The sequence below is a fragment of the Ostrinia furnacalis genome, unplaced genomic scaffold (assembly GCF_004193835.3).
Source record: "Ostrinia furnacalis isolate ACB-3 unplaced genomic scaffold, ASM419383v2 OfSCF7596, whole genome shotgun sequence".
NCBI classification, from domain to species: Eukaryota; Metazoa; Arthropoda; class Insecta; order Lepidoptera; family Crambidae; genus Ostrinia; species Ostrinia furnacalis.
Window position 1 is genome coordinate 112,286 of NW_021137835.1, and position 24,757 is coordinate 137,042.

General features: G+C 38.9%; 2 protein-coding genes across 4 annotated transcripts in view; one reads left to right on the forward strand and one right to left on the reverse strand.

Moving 5' to 3' along the window:
• Positions 1–1,192: 1,192 nt before the first annotated feature.
• The window catches only part of LOC114365532 (uncharacterized), a 52,065-nt gene continuing 28,500 nt past the window's right edge, over positions 1,193–24,757 (reverse strand). The window contains exons 14-17 of one of the 3 annotated variants that reach the window (XM_028322130.1): positions 2,852–3,015; positions 2,352–2,671; positions 1,971–2,183; positions 1,193–1,354 (exon numbers count right to left, since the gene is read on the reverse strand). In XM_028322130.1, coding sequence (XP_028177931.1) covers positions 1,279–1,354; positions 1,971–2,183; positions 2,352–2,671; positions 2,852–3,015 — 773 coding nt within the window. In that variant the 3' untranslated portion in view covers positions 1,193–1,278. Of the gene's footprint in view, positions 1,355–1,404; positions 1,790–1,970; positions 2,184–2,351; positions 2,672–2,851; positions 3,016–17,673; positions 17,879–19,892; positions 20,011–21,359; positions 21,567–24,757 lie in introns of those variants that run through there. The other 2 variants (XM_028322129.1, XM_028322131.1) reach the window with 2 other exon arrangements.
• LOC114365534 (sperm flagellar protein 1) lies at positions 9,932–17,678 on the forward strand. The gene is made up of 5 exons (XM_028322132.1): positions 9,932–10,111; positions 14,686–14,895; positions 15,661–15,765; positions 16,300–16,445; positions 16,964–17,678. The coding sequence occupies exons 1-5, from the start codon at positions 9,994–9,996 to the stop codon at positions 17,597–17,599; spliced, it is 1,215 nt and encodes a 404-aa protein (XP_028177933.1). The 5' UTR covers positions 9,932–9,993; the 3' UTR covers positions 17,600–17,678.

The following is a 24,757-nucleotide window of genomic DNA, read 5'->3' on the forward strand; positions in this document are numbered from 1 at the left end:
ACATCCAGGTGCCGAACACAGGCCTCCCTCCATGACACGCAGATTGGACAGCATATACATACTACAGGTTGATTGGGATACTCGACCTATTCCTTGAAAGGAGTTGTACTAGAGGTCATTAGTAACAAATTAAGTCAAGTGAACCAGGGGTCGCAACTGGATGGTTATCAAGCTGTAACGGCCCAATCCTAAGCCGATAATGAAAAACCACATAAATGTCATTATCTGATTTATTTTAATTCACGTTAACATTATCAGATTCGAGACCACCAACAGAAAACACAACATTCTTATTTTTTAGCTTTTATTATTTTTAGCCTTTATTATTTTTAGCCTTTTTTATTTGTAGCCTTTATTATTTGTAGCCTTTATTATTTTTGGCCTTTAAACAGATCCGAGACCACCGACATTATACAAGTTGGAGAAGTAGGTGATCTTGTCTTCCATGTAAGGAGTCAGATCGGTGAAGTTGAACTGGTCAGGCGAGTCTAGGTTCTGGAACTTCAGGTCCGTACCAGTAGCCGGCCAGTCGGTGGAGCTAGCTGGTGATCTGGAATAAAAAATATGATAATTTTGAAGATGCACCACATCAGTGTAAAGTACAGAAGAAGAAGAGAAGTACTCAATGTTATCCTGAAGGAATTGAGAGTTCTGCTAAATTATCTTGCAAGGTGATAAGAGAGTTAAAAAAAGACAGGACTGGTTTCCACCAAGGCAGAGCGTATCGGAGAAGGGTTTTGAATAACCAATCAGACTTCATTATTCAGGAAACCAGGAAATCAGATTGGTTAAATATAAAATAGTTCTCCACTCGCTCCTCTCCATCTTGGTGCAAACCAGGCCTTATCCCCGTAAATCTCTCATTTTGCTCCTATTTTTGATGAAGAAGAAAACTCGTGCTTTCTCCAGCAGACAAAAAGAAATATGTTACTATCAACAAAATAGAATACATTTGAAAATTACCCGTTGATAACGAAGTTGGTGATGATGCCAGTCATCTTGGCTCTCATTTTGTTATCTTGGCTAGTAGGCGCCAACTCGTTCTCCTGCTGCGGTCCAACGAAATGATTAAATCTGAAGAAGTATGGAAGGTCTTCTACGTGAGCTGCTCCCGTCCAGTTCCGGTTCAAAGCGTCCTTTATTACGCTTCTGTTGTTCTCTCCTGGGTATGAAAGCTGAGACAGGTAAGTGTTCGAGGCATTCGATCTCAACCTCTTAAGAGTTAGTCGCTGTGCAGGGTACTTCCAATACGAGTCAGTCGCTGCAAATAAGAATTTCTCAAGAGTTATGAAAGTCACGTTGAAGTATTCCGCTAGTTGCAGCGTCGTCAGAGCCGGCACCGTCAGTGGGTTCGCTGAAAACAACAAGTTCTGTGGTAACGTCAATGAAGGCACCAGCCTCAATTTGGTTTCTATGTTGACCTCCTCCAATCTCGTTTTGAAGTCTGCGGCTTCATTACTGCAGAAGCCGATCCACATGGGGTAGTTTTTACCAGCTCCAGCATTCAAGAGATCTTCTGGTGATGCTGGTATGACAGTCGTGAAATTTGGTTGTAGGTACACTCTCAATAACGGGAGTAAAGGATACAAGACCAAACGTGTCCAGTAGGACTTTATTGCCCGCCAGTAAATTCTCTAGAGGAGCTGCCACGAGGTCCTCGTAGATTTTTTTTGGCGTTTGAAGCGGGTTTATTCCAGCAGCAGGCAAGAAGATGGCATTGATGAGTTTCGCGTAGGTTTGCGAATAACTGTAAAAGCTAGCAATGGCTTGTCCGCTCAATGCTATTGCCCTGAAAATATGTTATTTGAATTAAAGTAAGAGCTGAAGAATCAATATTGTATCGTCTGCAAAGAATACAACGACTTGAAGTCGTCCTTTTATTGCCATGCCTTAATTGCCTTGTATCTTTTTATTGATACTCGCCGCAGGACTTTTAATGTTTAATTGTGTCTATTGTATGTTTATTTTACCTTTGGAAAAGCCCTTGTGTGGCATTTGAAATAGAAAGCAGATGGGTCATGACCGCTCCGGCACTCTCCCCGGATATCGTCACTCGGGCAGGGTCCCCTCCGAAGTTCCTGATGTTACTCTGCACCCATTTAAGAGCTGTGATGCAATCCCTTAGCCCGTTGTTTCCAGGTATGTACTCGTTATCCAAGCTCAAGAAACCGAAAACGTGAAGCCTGAAATGGGAACCAAATTAAAAAATGTTGTCGAAACTTGTCATCAATTTTCCAGCATCGACAGACGTCAATCTATGAGTACGTTTAGTCGCACTTGATTGGTTTTATGTATTGGTGTAATATGCATTTTATTTTGAGCTGTTCATAGAATATTCATTACATACTAACCTGTAATTAATAGTAACCAAGATAACGTCTTTAGTCATCAGATATTCAGGCCCGTGCACGTCGGCGTCCCCTGAGCCGTACGAAAACGCTCCTCCATGGATCCAGAACATAACTGGCAGGAGGTTGCTTGAGTTGCTGGTTGCGTTGATTGCGGGAAGGTAGTCGTACGGCACATGGACGTTGATGCGGATGCAGTCTTCGCCGCTGGACAGAGGAGCCACGAGGTTATTCGGCGTGTATAAAACATCCACTTGCGCGCAAATTGGACCGGCCTCTGTAGCGTTGAAGAGTCCGTCAAAAGATGGAGGTGGTAGCAGTTCCTGAAAAAAGTCGAATTTTAGTTGTTTGTGGATCTTGTTACTTAGTTTTCATCAAACTGTTTAGAACGCAGAGCATAAAAAATAAGTAACCTTACTATTTATTCATTCAATCATTCGATATTATGCTCGATCTAACAGCTTTTAATAACCGGGTAAATCAGGTAAGCGAAAAATAGGTACCTTGAATCGGAGTTCCCCTAGCGGCTGCGTCCCATATTGCATTCCTCTGAAGCTGGCGTATTTCGCCCCATTGGTGGCGTTTCTGATCCTCCCACACACATACCCCTGCTCGGTCTTGGCGGCCACTTCACAACCAGTCAGATCCGGAATGGCGGCGTGACACGCTGTATCAAAGATTAAATATTTTGAGCTAATTTTCCACTAAAAGAATAGTCAAGGTTCGGCCAAACCAAATTTGTCATAGCATATCATGCCATCGCGTACGCTGCACGCGTTGGTTTGGCCGAAAAACGGTGCAAAAGGAAACTATTTTTCAGGGAACTAGCTGGTAGCTGGATGATGTAATATCGATCTGCTTGGAAGATGGAAGAAGCAGTTTTCTAGGGAACTGCAAACATGGTAGTTCTCACAGTCCCTCTTCAGTCTTCAGTCACATCATCTTGCTACTAATAGCAAGATGATGTGCTATCGGTCTACTTGGAAGTTGGAAGAAGGGATAGTCCAAAACAAACCGAATATACGAAGTTCTTTTAAACTTTTCGCACGGGAATACAACAAGTGTTCGGTTTTACTAGAAATCCTGGAGTTGCACTGGTGGCGAGCAACAGTGGGTTTCGTTTTTAAATACATCTTACCTGAAACGGACACTAGTACTAATAATAAATTGGCGGCACTCATCTTGAAATTCTGTGAGAGAATGAAATTTACTATGCAGTTTAATTTTTTATTAAGGAATTTATAGAGAGTTGAATTATTTGCAAAGCTGTTTTTCGCTGTTATATTATTATAAGCTTGTGTATCATTATGCAAATTGAAATTAACAAATATTTTATGTTTTATTAAAATATAGGCTGTAGTTTCAGTGGGATTTTGATTATTTGTTTTTGCCATGGTACAAAATACAATAAGAGTGACATAATCCGCTCGACTAAAGATTCGGTCAAACCAACGTGATCAGCCTGCGTGTGCAATGGCGATGGCGATCAATGCGTTTAAGTTCAATCAATTATAGCCACGATAGCCGAACTTTGAAGGGGTCGGACTGGCCGACTCGTGATCCGGGGAACGCGGGTTCGGTCCTCGCCACCGCACGACTATTTAATTGTGGTGAGCTCACTCGTGACACAAGCTTATTTAGCTTAGTACGAGGGGCTAACGGGAGTATTAGCAATTTGTGTAATAACAAATTCCTATAATCTTTTTAAAAAAATCGCCTTGCAGTGAACACCAGCTGCACCCGTTGGTTTGGCCGAACCTTTAAAACTCAATGCTGGATAGCGTGATAAAGCTCCCCATGGCTAATCTTGGTATTTCTTTACGAGAACGAATCGGATATGAGGAGATCTGTAAACGAACTAAAGTCGCTGACGTAGCCCTACGGATTAGCAAGCTGAAGTGGCAATGGGCAGGGCACATAGTATGCAGAACTGATAGCCTATGAGGCAGCAAGGTTCAGGAATGGAGGCCACGTACCCTAAGTGCAGCGTGGGACGTTCATTGTGGAATGATGACATTATAAAGGTACAAACCTTTTTCGTTATACAAATTCTTGGGAGAGGCCTTTGTCCAGCAGTGGACGTCATTTGGCTGAAACGAACGAACAACTTAGGAATGGTGTAGCTTTCTATTGATTACCTACTTAAAGAGTTTCAAAATCGTTTGAGTACCTACTTCCAATAGTTTCCTTTAAATAAACATTCGACTTTATTTCTTCCTATATTTATTTATTTGCGGACGTCCACCCACAAGGTGGACCGAAGACATCATAAAAGTAACAGGAAGGCGCTGGATGCAGGCCGCTACCAACCGGGCAGCATGGAAAGCATTGGGGGAGGCCTATGTTCAGCAGTGGACGTCCTATGGCTGAGATGATGATGATGATGATATTTATTTATTTATTTATCTATAAGTTGATTTTGACTCTTTCTTTAGTAAATTGCATCTTATTAAATAAAAAAAATACTATGTTCTTGATTAAGTTTTAAGAAAAAAATGTGTACGCTGTAACGTGAACGACTTCATAAAATTGTTTTTGCCTACAATGGACTACGTAATAGAATACTAATCAATCTATAAATTATACGAATGTCACTCACTTTGTCTAGGTAGGTATATAATTTATAAAGATCATCAGCTATCTAATAAACTATTATTATAAAGCTGAAGAGTTTGTTTGTTTGGTTGAACGCGCTAATCTCAGGAGCTCCATTTGAAGAAAAATTTTTGTGTTATACACTGTGTTTTAGTTTGTTTTCCCGCGGCAGATCGTGCGAGATATTTTTGAAAAAAAAAATGTTCTCAACTAATAAAAAAAAACATCTACATGAAAGCGTAAGAAACGATAGTTTTTTTTTACAAAATGTGACGTATTTGGGTATTGCCTGCCTCACGAAATCAATGTTTAAAGTAAAAGAACCTCAGTAATACCATAATACCTACAGCATAAACTGAATCGCACTCGCTCCGTATAGGCTAATTTTCAACCGACTTCAAAAAAAGGAGGAGGTTCTCAATTCGACCCGTATGTTTTTTTTTTTTTTTTTTTTTTTTTTTAAAAAGCAATAAATAAGTAAAATTTTATAAAAAAAAATAAAACCGACTCCAAAAAACCTACATTAAAAAGTAGAAAAATAATTACTAATAACCTTACTTATTTATTAGGACGAATTAATATTTATGTAGGTATACCATGATTGATACTTTTGGAGTCGGTGCAGGCAAACTTTACATGTTTCATAATCTTGGCACCGACTCCAGAAGTATCAATCATGGTATACCTACATAAATATTAATTCGTCCTAATAAATAAGTAGGTTATTAGTAATTATTTTTCTACTTTTTAATGTAGGTTTTTTGGAGTCGGTTTTATTTTTTTTTATTTGAAATAATAAAAAACTTCCGTACTAATGAGATAGAATCATTTTACTGCGAGAAAACAACCACTGAAATTTCACGGTATATAGCCAGCCATACAACGAGTAAGGCTGGGTTGCACCATCTTACTTTAATTTTGACAAACGTCAAAAATCTGTCAAATTCCATACAAAAGGCACCGGTTATCGTCATAGTTACGGTCAAAGTTAGGTGGTGCAACTCAGCCTAAGTAATCGTACTTCGATAGTCAACGATAGATGACGATAGAACTTTTAACTTAGGTATTGCAGAATATTTTTGCGGTTCGTCCTGTATTCCATGTGTTTGGATTACACGTGTAATCCATAAAATTTGGCCTATATTTACCCACCGTTGTAATTAAAATGTGAAAATTTAAGTATATGTAAATTTTAACACGCTCACTGCGGCAAGCTTTTTATAAGACTTTTCGTCGGTGCTATATCGGATCTATTCGACCCTTTGCCTAACTTTCTCGGGGTGCGTTATGGGGTCAAAAAGACCCGTTCGACTTAATCACTTTTTCATCACCTTACATCACCAGGAGAAATAATGAGAATTCAATGCCTCTATCGGGTCATCGGGTCTATTAGACCCGATAAAAGCACAAAACATCGGGTTGTAAGGACCTGATACTTTTTTTTACAAATATTTACTGTGTCTGACGAAACAATTGCATAACAATGTTTATTTCTTTCGTATTACTGAAAAGTCCGAATATATCCATGCCGCACCAACATTTAGCGAGCATTAATTGCGCGCACCGAATACTACATAGATGCACGTGAGGTCGATTCGACCCGATAACGCAGTGAACGTGTTCTTGCATAATGCGTCATTCTGAAAATAATTATGTACATATCGAAAACCCATGTCGAAAACTATACATACATCGAATGACCTTGTTTGTGGCGAAAGTGTGGATATACGATTTTTTGGTTTATACCAGTATGGCCCAGTTTAATCGTGCCTAAACGAGTCATGGTACCGAATTACACCGGTCAACAAAAAAATAATATTTTTTGCGCATGGATTTTACTTATTATATTCTGATTATATAAGCAAATTTATATAAAAGAAGTGCGATTACGAATTGAAAATATTTGCTTTTTAACAAGTTATAGCTATTTGAATTTTCCATCTTCATTGTAGAATTGTCTAAGATGCACGTCACATTCTCATTGGGATACATTTATAAAAGCAAATTCAGAACAATTTTTTCTTGTTATTCTTTTTTTTTTATGCATAACAAGGCAGGTATTTGACCACAATCGCACCTGATGTTAAGTGGGATGCAGTCTAGGATGGTTAGTATTTTTAAGTATCAAAGCAATAAAAATAAGCTATGTATAACCCGTGCGCAAAAATACTGTAAACAGTTGTTATTTATTTATTTATTATCAGAAATTGTATGTTTATAGACAAGTCCAAAACACACAAGTTATAGATCGATAGAGTGACTGGTTGTCCAAGGAAAAGTCGAAGGAACCCGATCACGTGCCAGGTCACCAATGCGCTGGACCTCAGCGCTGGACCGACCAAGTGAAATCGGCAGTGGGAGACGGCGTATGTGACTGCACCAAACAGTCTGCCAACAGAGAGAGATGGCGGGAGATCGTGCGGAGAGTTGTATCCGCCTCTACAACCGATGTGAACAACGCCTCAACGTGACCACGACCGCTCTGTCAAGTGCGAAACGAATAAAAAGAAGAAGAGAAGACCGAATTATACTGTTGCGGAAAACATTAGCATCACAAAGGCTGCTGAGTCCACCATGGTCCAGTGTACTCGCGACGCCTTTAACCGTCAGAAATGGAAGCACATCGCCAGGAGAGCTACCCTCGGAGATGACATCGAACACCCCACCGTGTAGGTACCTCGTCAGCGCAACCATGACCACTCTGACAAGAGTGCCTGACTAAGAAGAAGATTTAAGTACTACCAGTCCCTCCGTAGCAAGTGGACAGAGTACAGTCGTGAACAATGAAAAATAGTTAATACATCTAAATCTGTCCACTTGTTATGGAGGGCTACTGCAAGTATACTCATAAAAATACAATATAAAAATTAATTATGCTGCAACTCCTGTGTATCCAAGATCTACTACAAAATAGACTTATTCGATTTAGATTACAATACATCTATACTAATATTATAAAGCTGAAGAGTTTGTTTGTTTGTTTGTTTGTTTGTTTGTTTGTTTGTTTGGTTGAACGCGCTAATCTCAGGAACTACTGGACCGATTTGAAAAATTCTTTTTGTGTTGGATAGCCCGTTAGTTCCTGAAGGCTTTAGGCTATTTATCATCACGCTAAGACCAATAGGAGCGGAGCACCAATCAAGAATATTTCAAATCAGTGATTTTTTTCCTTTTGAGAGCTGACGCTGCGTAAAAGGTTAAAGTTTCGCAAAAATCATGTATGACAGGATTGTTCCCCTTTAAAAGTTCCTTAAAAAAGTCCGCGGTAGCATATGTCTATCTTTTAAGGTTGGCTCATAGTAACCATTTTTATGCAAAAAAAATCTGTTTTAAAATAATGCATTATTTGCGAAGGTGTTTTTATAAACATGATATTAATCCTTATCCAAATAAATAAATTATTCACCACAAGTATTTAATTTTAAACATTCTTGCCCTTTACACCATTCGATTTCAATAAATATCTTAGGAGATATCGCAGTTTTAAAATCACATCGCAGCAAAATAATGATCAAGTACTACGCGCGCTACTGATGGATCAATGCACAGCCTAAACCGCTGATCGTAAAGACCTGAAACTTGGACGGTGTGTTCTTTGTATGACGTAAGCATCTGATAAGAAAGGATTTTCCAAAATTCTACCCCTAAGGAGGTAAAAAGGAGGGGCAAAGTTTGTATGAAATAACGAGATTCCTTCGTCCAATCTACTTAAAATTTTGCATAAGCATTCTATAACAGAATTAATGGAAGACGTGTTTCGTATTTTAGTGAAATGCACCCCCTAACTATGTTAAAAAGGGGTAGAAAGTTATTTTAGTGGTGATTTGCTTCAAAGTTGATATTAATTACTCATTAGTGCATTTTTTTACAATCATGACGTCATGTTAACGACTACCATACTCTAGGGGCCTCCACTTAACCTCGGAGTGGGTGCCCGCTGCGTGCGCTCGCCCAACAATGCATAGTAATGCATGAAAGTCATGCCGCGGGCACCTGCTTGCGCTGTATACATAAACTCATTTTCGCGCGAGAGTTTTGGCGGAGGCCCTTCAGGTAGTGGGAGTAGTCTTGAGGAAAAGCTCCTTCTCCCACGGCCAGTGGCATGCTGGAAGCTTGGTGATTCTAGCACCCGTAGGAAAATATAAAAAAAAGTTTACCAATAATACTGCGGTAGGTGTAGTTTTCGATTTCGTTGTAAAAAAATAATACCACCGAGTAACTTTCACCGGATCAAAGGCCGAGCTGCATATTCATAAAATATAAGAAAATAATATTTTCATGTTTATTTAACCTGATTTTTATATTTTAAAAGTATTCAAACATTTAGAAAATAACGTTAAAACATTGAAAAATAATCGTATGAGAACGTTTTCGACTACTCCACGGACGAAGTCGCGGGCAAAAGCTATTTGTAAAATAATTAGACTAAATTATTAAAAGTGCCTACCCAAAGTCATTATTCCACGCGGACGAAGTCGCGGGCACAGCTAGTAAATAAATAAATATCCCTGGAAATTTATACACTACGCTTCTAGTCCCAAACTAAGCAAAAGCTTGTACTATGGGTACTAGACAACGGATATAAACATACTTAAATACTTTTTTTTTGTAAGATAGACAACAAAATGCACATATGAGGTACCTGCCTGTAGTTTCAGCCGGTGAAGCTCTTCTATAGCTTATTAGATATCTTATATTCTTCTTGCTAAATTAGTCTTTTGCAAGTATTCTACGTTAGTTCTATTTTCTTTAGTACTTTAGCTACTGGCTGGCAAGTACGACTTCCTACACTTACGTATAGATACCGAATGCAACTTAAAAGCTCTTACAAAGCTTTTATACAAATCACAATAGCTCACCGTAGCGTAGGTATGACCTCCCTAAATCATTCCTTCATGGTTGATTTGACGCACACTGGCCATAAAAAACCTTACGTCAAAGACAAGTCAAAAATGACATTACTCGAGAAACATGCGAAATTCCTATCGTTGAACAATCGTCAATAAAATAAATAAAGTAATAAATAATTTTAATAGTAAAATATAAAAACATGTCTACATTGGACTCGCCGATTCCGCTTTCCGATATAGAGTCGGTGCTGGCTTGGGTAGATACTTTCAAGCTGTCAAGACCGACTAAAAAGATTAACAGGGACTTTTCTGATGCTGGTAAGTGACTCTTTATTCTAAGGCCATATACAGAAAGAAAGCTGGAAGGGGGCGTCCATTAATTAGATTTTATAAAGAAAACCCGACCTGCGAAAAAAGTTTACTTTTAATACAATTTTTAACTATTAGTTTACATTTTGTTAATATTTAAGCATTGGTACCAAACTGCGGATCTGAAAACTGGGCCTGTGCTCACAAATGCAGACGGAGGATTTACTCTGTTTGTTGTGGAATAAAAATACGTGATATTTCTCGACACCCCCCCCCCCTCTCCCCCACGTGAGATTAAGTGAGGTTTTTNAATTCTACCCCTAAGGAGGTAAAAAGGAGGGGCAAAGTTTGTATGAAATAACGAGATTCCTTCGTCCAATCTACCTACTTAAAATTTTGCATAAGCATTCTATAACAGAATTAATGGAAGACGTGTTTCGTATTTTAGTGATATGCACCCCCTAACTATGTTAAAAAGGGGCAGAAAGTTATTTTAGTGGTGATTTGCTTCAAAGTTGATATTAATTACTCATTAGTGCATTTTTTTGGCGAGTGGCGACCACGGGCTGAAAGACGTAGCGTGGGCAGGCCTCCTACTAAGTGGACCGACGATCTGGTAAAGGTCGCGGGAAGAGCCTGGATGCGGGCAGCGCAGGACCGTTCATTGTGGAAAACCTTGGGGGAGGCCTTTGTCCAGCAGTGGACGTCATTTGGCTGAAACGACGAGTGCATTTTTTTACAATCATGACGTCATGTTAACGACTACCATACTCTAGGGGCCCCCACTTAACCTCNCGCCCCCAAACTTGTAAGCGCTTCTCAGCGCTTGTCAGCCAGCGCTGGTCCGTTCGTTCACAAAGGAAACAAGTTGAATGGCATTTTCAGACCAGCGCGTGTTGAAACTTGTTGGCGCCGTTCAGTGCTTATCGGCGCGCGTTCATATTTTCCTGCGCGGGTTACCAGCGCTGACAAGCACTGGTAAGCGCTTATAAGTTTCCAGTTTTCTTTCTGTAGGTATACGGCCTAATACTAGCTATGAACGCGACTTCGTACGCGTGAAAATAGTTTGAATAATAGGTATTTCCCGTATAACATTTTTCTTTAATGCTCCGCTCATATTGGCTGTAAGGCTTTACTTCCTCGATAAATGATATCCAACACAAAAAGATTTTTTCAAATCGGACCAGTAGTTCCTGAGATTAGCGCGTTCAACCAAACAAACTCTTCAGCTTTATAATATTTGTATAGATGTATCTATAGATGTTGTGCCTTTAGACCAGAAGTGCCCAATCTTTTTGGATTTATAGACCACTTGCTATGTTTCTCGTGTTTGGATGGTCGCACTTAAGTTTGCTGGAAACAGGCCTCTCCCAAGGATTTCCAGGTAAGTCCCAGAGAGCCCATTCTCCAGCAGTGGGCGTCATTTGGCTGAAATAACGACATAAGTTTGACAATCACTTCGAAGACTGTAAGTAAGTGCGTATTATTTCAATACTCAATAATTTACCTACCGCATGATTTAAAATATGTTTCACGCATAAAGAAAGCTAAATAAATAATCTATTATATAAAAGAAAGTCGTGTTAGTTACTCCACTTATAACTCAAGAACGGCTGAACTGATTTAGCTGAAAATTGTCAGGGAGGAAGTTTAGAGCCAGGAGAAGGACATAGGATACTTTTTATCCCGTTATTTATTGCCATTAAGGCGGAACAAAGTTCGCCGGGTCAGCTAGTCTATATATACAACGTGTCCCAAAATTCAAGGATAAGCCGGCGCAAAAAAACAGAAGTATTTGAAAAATTGTGGTCGTGGTAATGTAAAATATCATAAGGGGTGTCAATTTTCGACGAATTCCATAATTTATTGTGTAACTTAAAAAATAATTGAGATAGATTTTTTTTCTTATTTTTCCTGAAGGAGTCATGACTATATCCATCCTGCGGCGCCGGCTTATCCTTGAATTTTGGGACACGTTGTATAAAAGAAAGTCGTGTTAGTTACTTCGCTTATAACTCAAGAACGGCTGAACCGATTTAGCTGAAAATTGTCAGGGAGGTAGTTTAGAGCCAGGAGAAGGACATAGGATACTTTTTATCCCGTTCGAAATAAAAAAAAGTCTGCTTATTTATTGCCATTTAGGCGGAACAAAGTTCGCCGGGTCAGCTAGTATGCTAATAAAATCAAGGCCACTACCGGACATTTATTTATCGCTTAAGGAAGACCACTTGGGCCTTAAAATTATTGAATGACTTTGTGCCTGTTTAAAAAAATAACCTTAGATTTTGAATAATAGAGCCCTTTAATGCAAAATAACGTCGCTTGCCTCTCTAAGTGACGTAACTGACATTTAGAAAAAATTTCAGGCGATTAGATAGATCGATTCGTCTTGCGAAATTGATTATGATGGTGTAGATACCTCAGTTTCGAAAAAAATGGCAGATACGTCAGTTAGAAAGCCGTACTTGCCGTGTTACACTTACGGGACTGTCAGCACCTCTTACGCCCGTATTCACAAACATTACTATGAGGTCTCACAGGGCGCGTGGACGCACAGGGACCTACGAACCAATGACAGAGCTCATTAAACGCTGTGCGTTCAATTTGCTGTTTCACTTAGCAAGCATCGTTTATAAATACGGGCGTTATTCCCACCATTGCAATTCTTGTATGATCAGGATCTACGGCTTAATAACCAAAGAACTAAATCTTATATCTATATATATAAAAGAAAGTCGTGTTAGTTACTCCACTTATAACTCAAGAACGGCTGAACCGATTTAGCTGAAAATTGTCAGGGAGGTAGTTTAGAGCCAGGAGAAGGACATAGGATACTTTTTATCCCGTTCGAAAGTCTGCTTATTTATTGCCATTAAGGCGGAACAAAGTTCGCCGGGTCAGCTAGTCTATTATATAAAAGAAAGTCGTGTTAGTTACTCCACTTATAACTCAAGAACGGCTGAACCGATTTAGCTGAAAATTGTCAGGGAGGTAGTTTAGAGCCAGNTAGACTAATAAATTTACATTCGTTTTGTAGAATAGCTCAAACACTAAGAATACAATGCAAATAAAACATACTTTAACGACCTGGTTTTTCTTGTGTTGGAAAATAACTGAAAAAGAAGTGAAAAAAGTCATGTATTTTTCTAATTTAATCCATTCTTACTCCCATAAAATGTACAAAACTTGTGTCTGTTTTCTACTTCTACTAATACATAATTTTATTGGCTATCGCATGATATAAAATATTTGCTTATTAATGTTAAGCTACCCACGCTTTCACTTATTTTTGAAGGAAGAGGTGAAAACTAAAAATTAAAAACTTAAATCCTTGTAATTTTGTGATAAATGGGTCAAGCCCCAAATTTGAAGTATTTTCGTCGATAAAATTGTCTATAGATTACGCCCTTAAAGTTTGATCACTACATGCCCGGACACACTGTATATATAAAAGAAAGTGGTGTTAGTTACTTCGCTTATAACTCAAGAAGGGCTGAACCGATTTAGCTGAAAATTGTCAGGGAGGTAGTTTAGAGCCAGGAGAAGGACATAGGATACTTTTTATCCCGTTCGAAATTAAAAAAAAAGTCTGCTTATTTATTGCCATTAAGGCAGAACAAAGTTCGCCGGGTCAGCTAGTATTAATATAAAGAACTAGAATTATAGTGAAGGCTTTTGAATTTGAAAAACAAACGCAGTCGACACCTTGGGCTGAAGGCACATGATAATCCATGTGTTGTTTTTATAAATAAACTAGCTGACCCGGCGAACTTTGTTCCGCCTTAATGGCAATAAATAAGCAGACTTTTTTTTTGTTTCGAACGGGATAAAAAGTATCCTATGTCCTTCTCCTGGCTCTAAACTACCTCCCTGACAATTTTCAGCTAAATCAGTTCAGCCGTTCTTGAGTTATAAGCGAAGTAACTAACACGACTTTCTTTTATATATATAGATATACAACTCGTGGATGACCATGTCTGTGTTGTTTTTCATTGGATAGGAAAAGTGAAGACCAGATAAATATAGCGTCTTATGCAATGGTGATACGTGTTGTTTTCCTGCAAAAATATTTGTCTAATCTAATGTAATATTATGCTGCATTTTGGTGGGCTTGTTAAAGTTTATGGTAGGCTTGCGCATACGCTCGCGATAACTTTGTAAAGCAGGTAGGTACAATTCCTAAATAACAACACAAACAATGTTTTTAGAACTACGATATAAAGAAAAGAGATAATAATAATGAGAAATAGAATAGGCTCAAAGTCATTGTCAATCCTTAGAAACATTTTAAACAGGTTTTCTTAATCTGATTCGTTATTATACCTACTGTAATGCCACTTAACTTACCTACTAGCCATTGCGTTTTTGCAACGTTTTTCTTTACTGCCCCGCTCCGGGACAAACTTGACCTTTCCTTGTTGGGTTTTAGTGGCGGTCAAGCTGTAGATCCTGGCTACACAGGGTCTACAGCATGACCGCAGTTCTGCGTGGGAACGAGAGGTGTGAATAGTCCCGTATTTCTAAAGTCTTTCTTAAAATAAATTCTCAAGATAATTTTGTAAACACACAACTTTTGTCCACAGTTCTCCTCGCTGAAATACTGTGTGTGCATTACCCGAAACTGGTGGAGATGCACAACTATCCCCCTAGGAACAGTCATGCCCTGAAGCTGAATAACTGGATGACCCTTAATAGGAAGGTGCTGAAGAAACTAAAGCTGAATCTGTGCTGCAACACCATGGAGCAGCTGGCTAACTGTGCGCCGGGGGTGATAGAACGAGTGCTGCTTATGGGTAAATGGTTTTTGATATGTAAAATCTTGAGCTAAAGGGTTTGACACACTGGATGCAGTCTTTGATTTACGGTCAACTCACAATAAATGAATCTCGCATTATGTATGAACAACATTGTCGGCCAAGGCACCGATCACGGGACTATTCCCACCACTCGTTCCCACCACTGCAACTCCTGTGTAGCCAGGATCTACAGCTTGACCGCCATAAAAACCCAACTAATGAAGGTCAAGTTTATCCCGGGGGAAAGTTAAACTGTCATTGGACCCGCAAGGCACCGATTAGCAGTCCGGGCAATACAATCAGTCAGTGGTCGTAAGGCAATCTGTCAACGGTGCGGTTTGCGTTCTTTGCACGACCACGAGCACGGTCAGGGGGCTTAGTGTGAGTTTACATAAAATGTATTCGATATCGAGTGCGTCAAAAAAAAATCTATGAAGATTTAGTTCTTGAATGTATCTGCTAGGGACGCTGTACAATCCGTCATACATTTAATGAAATTGTTTACGCACTCGATATCGACTACGTTTGGTGTAAACTGGCACTACGCCTCCAGATCACATCAATACAAAATGTACCTATAGAGAATTGAGACCGACAATGTTGTTCTAGATGATATGTTCACTTTGACCAAATCGCTGTCCGCACAAAGCATTTAGTGTAGCAAATCCTTTTATACCTCAAAACCTAGTTTGATTATAGTAGATGTAGATCTATTCTTGAATGTGAATCAAGGATCGTTTAATTGTAATTATTTGTTCAAAGTTCGAGACAAAATTCGTCGAGACGAAGAACTAAACAAGAGTGTGAAGGATGCCGAACAGAATGTCTCCAGTGGAGGCAGCTACTATGAAGCCTGCGGCGATGATGGTAAATTAAATCATTCTATAGCTCTTGATGATTGAATTCTTTGGAGTAGACTATTTTATAGACATACAGCAACTATCTAGTCGCAGTTTTGGTATCACTCTAGCAGTAATAACTGCGTATCTGTGCAGTTACTGCTGTCGTAGTTTTAGTATCTGTAGCAGAAACTGCGTATCCTATTCTAAAGCCCGGTCGCCGAGTATGTAGAATTTCGTCCAATGACCCCAAGCTACCCATCCTTATCGCTCATGGGGCCATTGGACGAAATTATACGTGCTCGGTGGCTGGACTATAGCAGCGGTTACAATTTTAATTTACCTTCTAAGATCCTGTTATGTATACTCAAGGAAATTGACTGCTTGAAACAAATACATCATATCAAACATAAACATCCCCTGAATACCTGTTCAATGGTGTTGAGGGGATCTTAACCTAATAAAGGTTCGGCCAAATCAACGCAATCACACGCGATCAGCCGGCGTGCAGTGATGGCGACCAGACTTAAATGTATTGATTAAATGGTTACTTCTCAATCAGAAAACGTATTGGTGGTGCCGGTGAAGACGAGGGTCAACGGTGTACTGGAGACGGTTCAGCAGAAGGTGGTCAGCTACGACTCGTACCTTTCGCTGAAGGAGGAGCTGAAGGATGCCAAGGACTCCTCAGAGGTGCTGAAGCAAAAGGTACTTCCATGTGTAACGGGCATGATTATTTTATCATTCTAAGGGCTGATTTTTCAATCGTCGGATAACTTTTGATTAACTGAAGAATAAGTTTGGCACATTTAAAGTTTTAGTATGGGAAATATGTCAAAATGACAAGGTTAATGCGTTTGAAATTGTTATTAAAATGGCGATAGCAATTTTGCTTACAATTTCTTACTATTTCTATTTTCGGCCAAACGCACCCAATGCCACCCTTCCCATGCCGCTGCTATATCTTAGATAGTAATGCCCGTTTTTACCATCAGTCCTAATTTTTAAGTAACCCCTATGAAAACAAAATTTCTGTTGTGTTACCATAAGGGTCACTTAAAAATTAGGGATTGATAGTGAAAACGGGCATTATTCAGTTTTCACTCATAAGTGGGTAATTGGTATTTTATTAGTTCAGTTGTTTTAATACTATTTCAGGGCCAGTTTTAATTGCCCTGCTTTCCATTAAAGTTAATTTTAAGCTATTATTATCTTTGTTGGCACAGGTGGAACATTTGGATAGCTTGTTAAAATTGAAAGATGAAAGGATAGACGAACTACAGAAGCAACTAGATAGGAAGCAAGCGAGACGCAAAGAGGTCGAGGCTTTCCAGAATAGTCTTGCTGTCCCTTTCGAAACAGTACAATCACCAGTGATAGCTGATATAACACCGAACCTTAGCAGGAAATCATCGCTGAAAACCATAGAATCCAATCCAAAAATGTCTAAACCAGAAGAATCTAAGATACCAGTACCTAAAGTAGAACCCGCTGTAGTCAGATCTTTTTCTAAACCTAGCATTACTGAAGTAACTTCTACAGAGCTAATTAATAACCAAATTAATTTGGAAAGGATCAAGTCTGATGTTTTTAAAGAGGTTGAAATAGTCGACGCTATTGAAGAAAAACGTTTAGAACCTAAAAGTGACGAAGGAGATGGGGATAGTCTAGAAATCGATCAACAAATTGATCAACAGAATGAAGAGGCCTTTAAAGATATCAATGAAAAGAATCTTGATGATCCTCAAGACGTTGAAGAGTTTAAAGACAGTGAACAAGACACTATTATAACAATTGAAGAGACTATACAAAAAGAAATAACAGACATAGTTATTGCCTCAGAACCTACTTATTTTATGTAAGGTATGACGTCATTCATTGTAAAGTTTTGGAATGGTTTACAAAATTTTCTAGTCAACACAGCTTGTTTGTTAGGATTAAAACTCATCGTGTTTATGAACTATTTTTATTAGGTTTTAGTTTGTTACTTTCATTTAGAAATAAATGTTTACAAGACGACGTGGTTTCACTAACATCTGGTGTTGGCTTGGAAGATTTCACAGAGACTTGGATGCTGTTTCAGTATTCGTTTTATCTCGTATAATCTAGTCTTCTTGAAATCTTCTTTCGGAGCCTCGTTTCTGAAAATTATTCAATTATAATTTTCTAAAGTATCAAAATTGTGCCACAAAATTAATCCTAGGCTTAGAGCACCGACTTTTAAGTTGACCGATAGTTGGCCCCGATTCTAATTCAATGAAAAATTGGCCGATAGCAAACCACGTTCTATTTAACAGCAACTCAGTAATTTGCATAATTTGCATATCGCAGATTTTTTTTAACAGTTTAATTATAAAAAACAAGCTTTCCGCCCGCGGCTTCGCCCGCTTGATATTTTGTCTGTCGAATCGAATCGAAACTTTACCGCGCGCGTCCCTGTTTCAAAAACCGGGATAAAAACTATCCTTTGTCCTTTTTTTCCGGGACTCCAACTATCTCTATGCCAAATTTCATCAAAATCGATTCAATGGTTCAGGCATGAAAGCAAGACACAGACAGAGTTACTTTCGCATTTGATATTAGTTTTATTAATTTGACTCTATAACTGAGTAAGTGCGTGCCGGTATGGGAACGGCACAAGAGGGTGTTTGTGTGACATCAAACGTCAGCGAGACTTCGGACATGCTTCATACTTGTATGCTCTGCCCCCCTAGACAAAACGCACTTTTTGATCGAATCGAAAATCGAATCCGTCAAAACTCCATACAAAAAAGGGGCTTTTCGACCACTTTTCGACTGGTTTGCGATTATAATTTGCACTTTGTCTAGACCCCCTGCACTTCTTCTGCATAGTGCACACTTAGGTATGTCACCCTCTAGTGCCGCTCCCATACGATACCTCAGGCACAGGCTCAGTTATGTGCCCCGATTTCGCTAAAATTTTCATCTGCAACGCAACTGGATGACTAACGAAAATCAGCAGTTTGCACAAAAATTCGTATCGCGGTGTCGCTTTGATAGCTAGTTCAAACGAAGTTGTAACGTAAACGGAATGCAACTGCGTATTTGTGTACAGTACAGTGTCACAGAAAGCTAATTTTTTCTCAAATGCAAGTCAATCGCTTCACGAACATTAAAATTGAGAATGTTACTAGGTATGCAAAATCACTTGAAACCTATGTTACAGTTAAGTTTTTACATTTACAAATACATTAGTTTTTATTTCATTCAAAAATACCCAGTAGTTATGATTTTATAGGCATTCAAAGTTCGCTTATATATTGAGTCCCGCCGACGGTCACGTGACCCCGTGTGACGTACTTACATTCACAGCGTCCGCTCACTAGAAAACGGATATAAACATACTTAAATATTTTTTTTTTGTAAATACAAACTTATTATACATATTAACACCCAGACCCATCACAGAAATTAAAATTGAACCAAACCCAAACTTGATGCGATTGTGTCGTTTTATTGCGAATTACCTTCCAGCTCCATCATTAGACCCCGATTACTATATAGAATTAAAATACTCATCAATACAAAACGAACGAGCCCAAACTCGATGCATTTAAGTCGTTTTATTATAGAGTTCCTATGGCCACCTTCCAGCTCCATCATCAGATCAGCTCCATGTCATCATAATATTGCATGGTCATCCAAATCACATGTGTTTGCGAAATTTCAGCTTAATCGGTTGCCTGGAAGTGGGTCTTAATTCAGTTTGCAAGATTCCACCCATACAAATATGAGCCAGTCGTTGTAATATGACGTCACGCGCATAAAATGGCGGGCCGGCCGCCGCCCGCACTTTTAAAATACAATATCTTGGAAACTAATAAACGTATCGAAATGATTCTTTCACGTGTATTTTTTATTTTTAACAGAGAATACAGAAAGCTAAAAAACAAAATTAGTGAACATTCTTCATTGTTTAAATTAAAAAATAAGTTGTTCAGACTTTTAATGGAAAGTGCTTCAATCCGTTGTTTCGTCTTTGTTTGCGCGTGAACTATACCGCGATACCGAATTACGCATCAGCTGGAATGATAATGGAGCGTAACTGAAGTGTGGACTAGAGATGAGACGCTAATGAATTGGAGACATTACATATTAGCGCAATCGGGGCCCTGTAGTAATCATAAAACATACATGGTGTAGTCGCTCTCCTGGCCGATGACTTTGAACCTGTCAAACTCGATGCCACCATCGTAGAAGCAGTCTTTTCGAATCGCGTCTAAGTTCTGTTTGATTGGAATAAGGTCTTGCACTGAAGAGAAAAGTTTGGATTTAAGAGTGAAATAAAAAAAACTGTTACCCGACTAAGGAATCACAACATAAAATCGACTCCTATTTAGTTAAAGTCGGTTAAAATGTCGTCTTTGTGACCCGGGCTATTAACGAATCGATTGACACCTTATTAATTAAAATCAATAAACAGTTTAGGCGCTACGGACGACGATCTGATAAAGGCAGCAGGAAGGCGCTGGATGCAGGCCGCTATCAACCAGTCATTATGGGAATCATTGGGGGAGCCTTTGTTCAGCATTGGACGTCCTATGGCTGAGATGATGATACAAAGACTGCTAAAACCATAATCCTTCCTTTTCCGTAGTCAGTAGGTACTATGCATGTATGCAGAGAAACAAAACTGGTGAACTTTCAGCCTTTTTGCTCGTGCTATGCAAAATAATAGTTACATAATAGCAGATGCGTAAGTCAATTCGTCTCTAACAAACAAGCAACATCTTTATGACACATTTCTTTTTCGGTGTAAGTATGGGACTACACGTGTTGAATCTACTAAGAATTTGTAAATAATTTTAACAGCTGATCAATCAATCTAGATGGTTTTAATGTTGGTCCCTTAGAGCATTCATCATAATCATCATTTCAACCAAAGGACGTCTACTGCTGAACGTAGGCCTCCCCTAATGATTTCCAGATTTGGCGGTTGGTAGCGACCTGCATCCAGCGCCTTCCTGCTATCTTTATGAGGTCATCTGTCCAACTTGTTTCTGGACGTCTCTTCTCTTACTCCTGGGCCACACTCATCGTGATAACATTCGGGTGACAGCAGAGCGAAGTCCTTGCGACTATGCAAAAAATCACTAAATAATTCGGTCGACGTAAATATTTGGCTGGTTGGTAGCGCCCTGCATCCAGCGCCTACCTGCTAAGTACCTTTATCAGGTCGTCAGTCCGCCTTGTGGTTGGACGTTCTACGCTGTGCTTTCCAGTACGGCCTTTGTGGAAATCATTAGGGGAAGCCTGTGTTCAGCAGTGGACGTCCTATGTCTGAAATGATGATGAACACATCGCGACAGTGCGAATGCTCGGGTTATCGTGATGTGTATGGCCAAGGCTATAGAAATCTTATTAATTATAATTTGTAAAGCTTGGTCCGTGAGCACGTAGAATCCCGTCCAATGACCCCAAGCTACCCATCCCTATCGATCGCGCGTAATTATGCTGCTGTCGCGACTGTGCGACGGGCGCCCGCAGTGAGTGTGCGAGTTCGACAGCAACATAATTACGCGCGAGCGATAGGGATGGGTAGCTTGGGGTCATTGGACGGGATTCTACGTGCTCACAGACCGGGCTTTAGATGTGTCTTACTATCGAACATCCTTCCAGCACTGGACACAGGCGTGGGACTGGGTACGCGGCAGGTACAAGGAGGTAGCGACGCATCTGAGGTCTGCACTCCTACACCCTCCACCTCAGGGTTCCATTCAGCTAACGGACTCTCTTCCAGACCTGGATGGTCAGGCTTCTCCTTGTTTTTCTTATCTTCTATCCTCTTCTTCAGGATTTCCAGTTGCTCTGTGAGATGATTGGTTAGTAAAGCCTAGGCAGCAAAGTATAAAGTATAAAGTATAAGCCTAGGTAGTAAAGAATATTAAAAATAGTGCTTATTTAATTTTATTATCGTCAAATATTAAACTTAAAATAAAAGAATAATAAAAAAAACTAGAGTTTTGTTCTTAAGGAGCCTTCACTCACATGTCTCATACTCATACGACCGTATTCACAAACATTACTATGAGGTCTCACAGTGCGCATAGACGCACAGGGTGACACACGAACCAATCAGAGAGCTCTATTCAACGCTGTGCGTTCGATTTTCTGCTTCACTTAAGCAAGTATCGTTTGTAAATACAGGCGATAATCTTTTTTCCCTACCAGCGCTTCGAGTCGAGTCCAACATTTGGCAAGTGCTGAGGAGAACCGCCGCAATAGAACTCAGCTCTTAGAAATGTGTAAATTGATTGATTGTAGCAACTACGTACACGAATTTGTATGCGTGAAAATAATAATATTTCCCGTTTGTGCAACATTAATAAGCGTGGGGATTATGGCAAAACCCTCCACTCTAGTGGAGGAGGCTCATAGTCCAGGAATGGACTGTAAAGGGCTGTTGATAATGATGGTGAGCAACATTTTTCCTTACTGCTCCGCCCCTGTTAGCTGGAGGGTGATGTTATAAGCCTAAATAAAGCCTTCCTCGATAAGTGGGCTATCCGACACAAAAACATTTTTTTAAATCACACCAGTAGTTTCCTGAGATTAGCCGTGTGGTGACGGCAGAGTAGAATACATTTGTCACCAACCCCTACTCTTCCCGCGGGTGTCGTAAGAGACGACTTAGGGACTACACATCAAACAGAGAATGGGCAGCAGCGCTCTCTGAAAAACATCAATCTTTTAAACTGCGATCTCCAACCCGCCTGCCTAGCGTGGAGATTATGGCAAAACCCTCCACTATAGTGGAGGAGGCTCATAGTCCAGCAGTGGACTGTAAAGGGCTGTTGATGAACGCGTTTAGCTTTATAAAGCTTTAAAAGTGTCGTTTTTCTAAGTTTTTCTTGTGAATAAATATATAAATAAATATTCTTGGACATTTTACACTGTGCTTCTAGTCCCAAACTAAGCAAAGCTTGTACTATGGGTACTGCACAACGGATATAAACATACTTAAATACTTTTTTTTGTAAATACATACATATTATACATAGAAAACATCCCGTCCAATACAAACAAATATGTTCATGCACACAAATGTTTGTACTGTGCGGGAATCGAACCCGCAACCTCCGGAATGGAGTCCGTTCCGAACCACTACACCAAACGGCCGACTTTCTTGTGAATGCTTCAATGCAACCTTGTTGGTGATCAAATAAATAAATAAATAATATTTGTATAAATTGGCTGAAGCAGCTATCACATACTTAATTAACATGCTTGTTATCCTCTTTTAATTTCAATTTTCTTTTGTGATGCTAATTTTCTACTATCAAAAGAAATATCGTACACTAACACAATAATACACGAGTAATATCTCTAAAAATTGTTCGGTTGAATTGTTTAAAAGACGTATCTAACATAACTTAACACATTTGTAAACAATCTTTTCAACCGACTTCAAAAAAGGAGGAGGTTCTCAATTCGACCCGTATGTTTTTTTTTTCTATGTTTGTTACGCGATAACTCCGCCAATTATGAACCGATTTGAACTAATCTTTTTTCGGCGTATAGGTAATACCTCAAGGGTGGTCCCATTTAAATTTAATAATAGAAAAAACAACCCCCAAGGGTGGAAAATTGGGGATGAACTTTGTTATACGCAATATCTCCGCCGATTATAAATCAATTTGAACGATTATTTTTTTGTTGAATAGGTATTATGAAAAGGGTGGTTTCATGCGAATTTGAAGAAAATATTTCACCCCCAAGGGTGGAAAATTGGGGATGAACTTTTTTATACGCAATATTTTTAATTTTTAGTTTTTTTTTGTGTTCAGGCATTTGAAGTCGGTTTTATTTTTAAAAAAAGTTAATTATGATTATAATGCTAATTTGAACTCTATACATTTTCATAGTTCTAAAACGAATTTTGTGTAAATTTTAATTTTATTGTATTTTCTTTTATCACATCTGTGTAACATTAATTAGTAAATCAATAAATTAATGGTTAGGTATGTAACCTTGGTAGTTTTCTAGACGCGCCTATTCTTTTCAACCGACTTCAAAAAAAGGAGGAGGTTCTCAATTCAACCCGTATGTTTTGTTTTTTTTTTTCTATGTTTGTTACGCGATAACTTCGCCAATTATGAACCGATTTGAACAAATCTTTTTTCAGCGTATAGGTAATACCTCAAGGGTGGTCCCATTTAAATTTAATAATAAAAAAACAACCCCCAAGGGTGGAAAATTGGGGATGAACTTTTTTATACGCAATATCTCCGCCGATTATAAACCAATTTGAACGATTATTTTTTGTTGAATAGGTATTATCAAAAGGGTGGTTTCATGCGAATTTGAAGAAAATATTTCACCCCCAAGGGTGGAAAATTGGGGATGAAGTTTTTTATACGCAATATCTCCGCCGATTATGAACCAATTTGAACGATTATTTTTTTGTTGAATAGGTATCAAAAGGGTGGTTTCATGCGAATTTGAAGAAAAACTGGTCATGGTAGGTACAACTCCTTAATGCTTAGGAGTTGTAGGATAATTCTTTAAATATTATAAGTACAAATAGACCAACAGTGGTATTCTTTCATGTTTTTAAGGTGGGCTGACGGTTTAAGGTCTTTTTAGGTTTCCTATAAATGGTAACCTGTATTTTGTAGGGAATATTATTTTACACTAGACATTAAGAATATGGTCTCAATGTACTGCCTACCTTCAGTGGTAACATCAAGGTAATAATTAGTTAACTAAAAAGCAAGAAATAAGTAAAATTTTATTTAAGAGCGTTTACGTCTAGCGTGGCATGTCAAGTTTAGGTAATTTCGATGCTATTTTTATTCACACTAAAATAATTATGACTGTGTGCGTGTTCTCACGCTCTATAGTCAAACCAAAATACTTTGATCCACCATCGTAAAAGTGTGCCAGGCTGTCAAGTGACAGCCCAAAGAAACTATAAAATCTTCAAATCTTCCAACACCGACTCTATAATTATAAATAATGGTATACATTAGTCCTAATCAATAATAAATACGTAAATT

Coding starts and splice junctions, on each gene's coding strand:
- LOC114365534 (XM_028322132.1), top strand. CDS start 9,994: ATGTCTACATTGGACTCGCCGATTCCGCTTTCCGATATAGAGTCGGTG. Junction 10,112..14,685: donor CAGGGACTTTTCTGATGCTG/GTAAGTGACTCT, acceptor TTTTGTCCACAG/TTCTCCTCGCTGAAATACTG. Junction 16,446..16,963: donor CAGAGGTGCTGAAGCAAAAG/GTACTTCCATGT, acceptor TTGTTGGCACAG/GTGGAACATTTGGATAGCTT.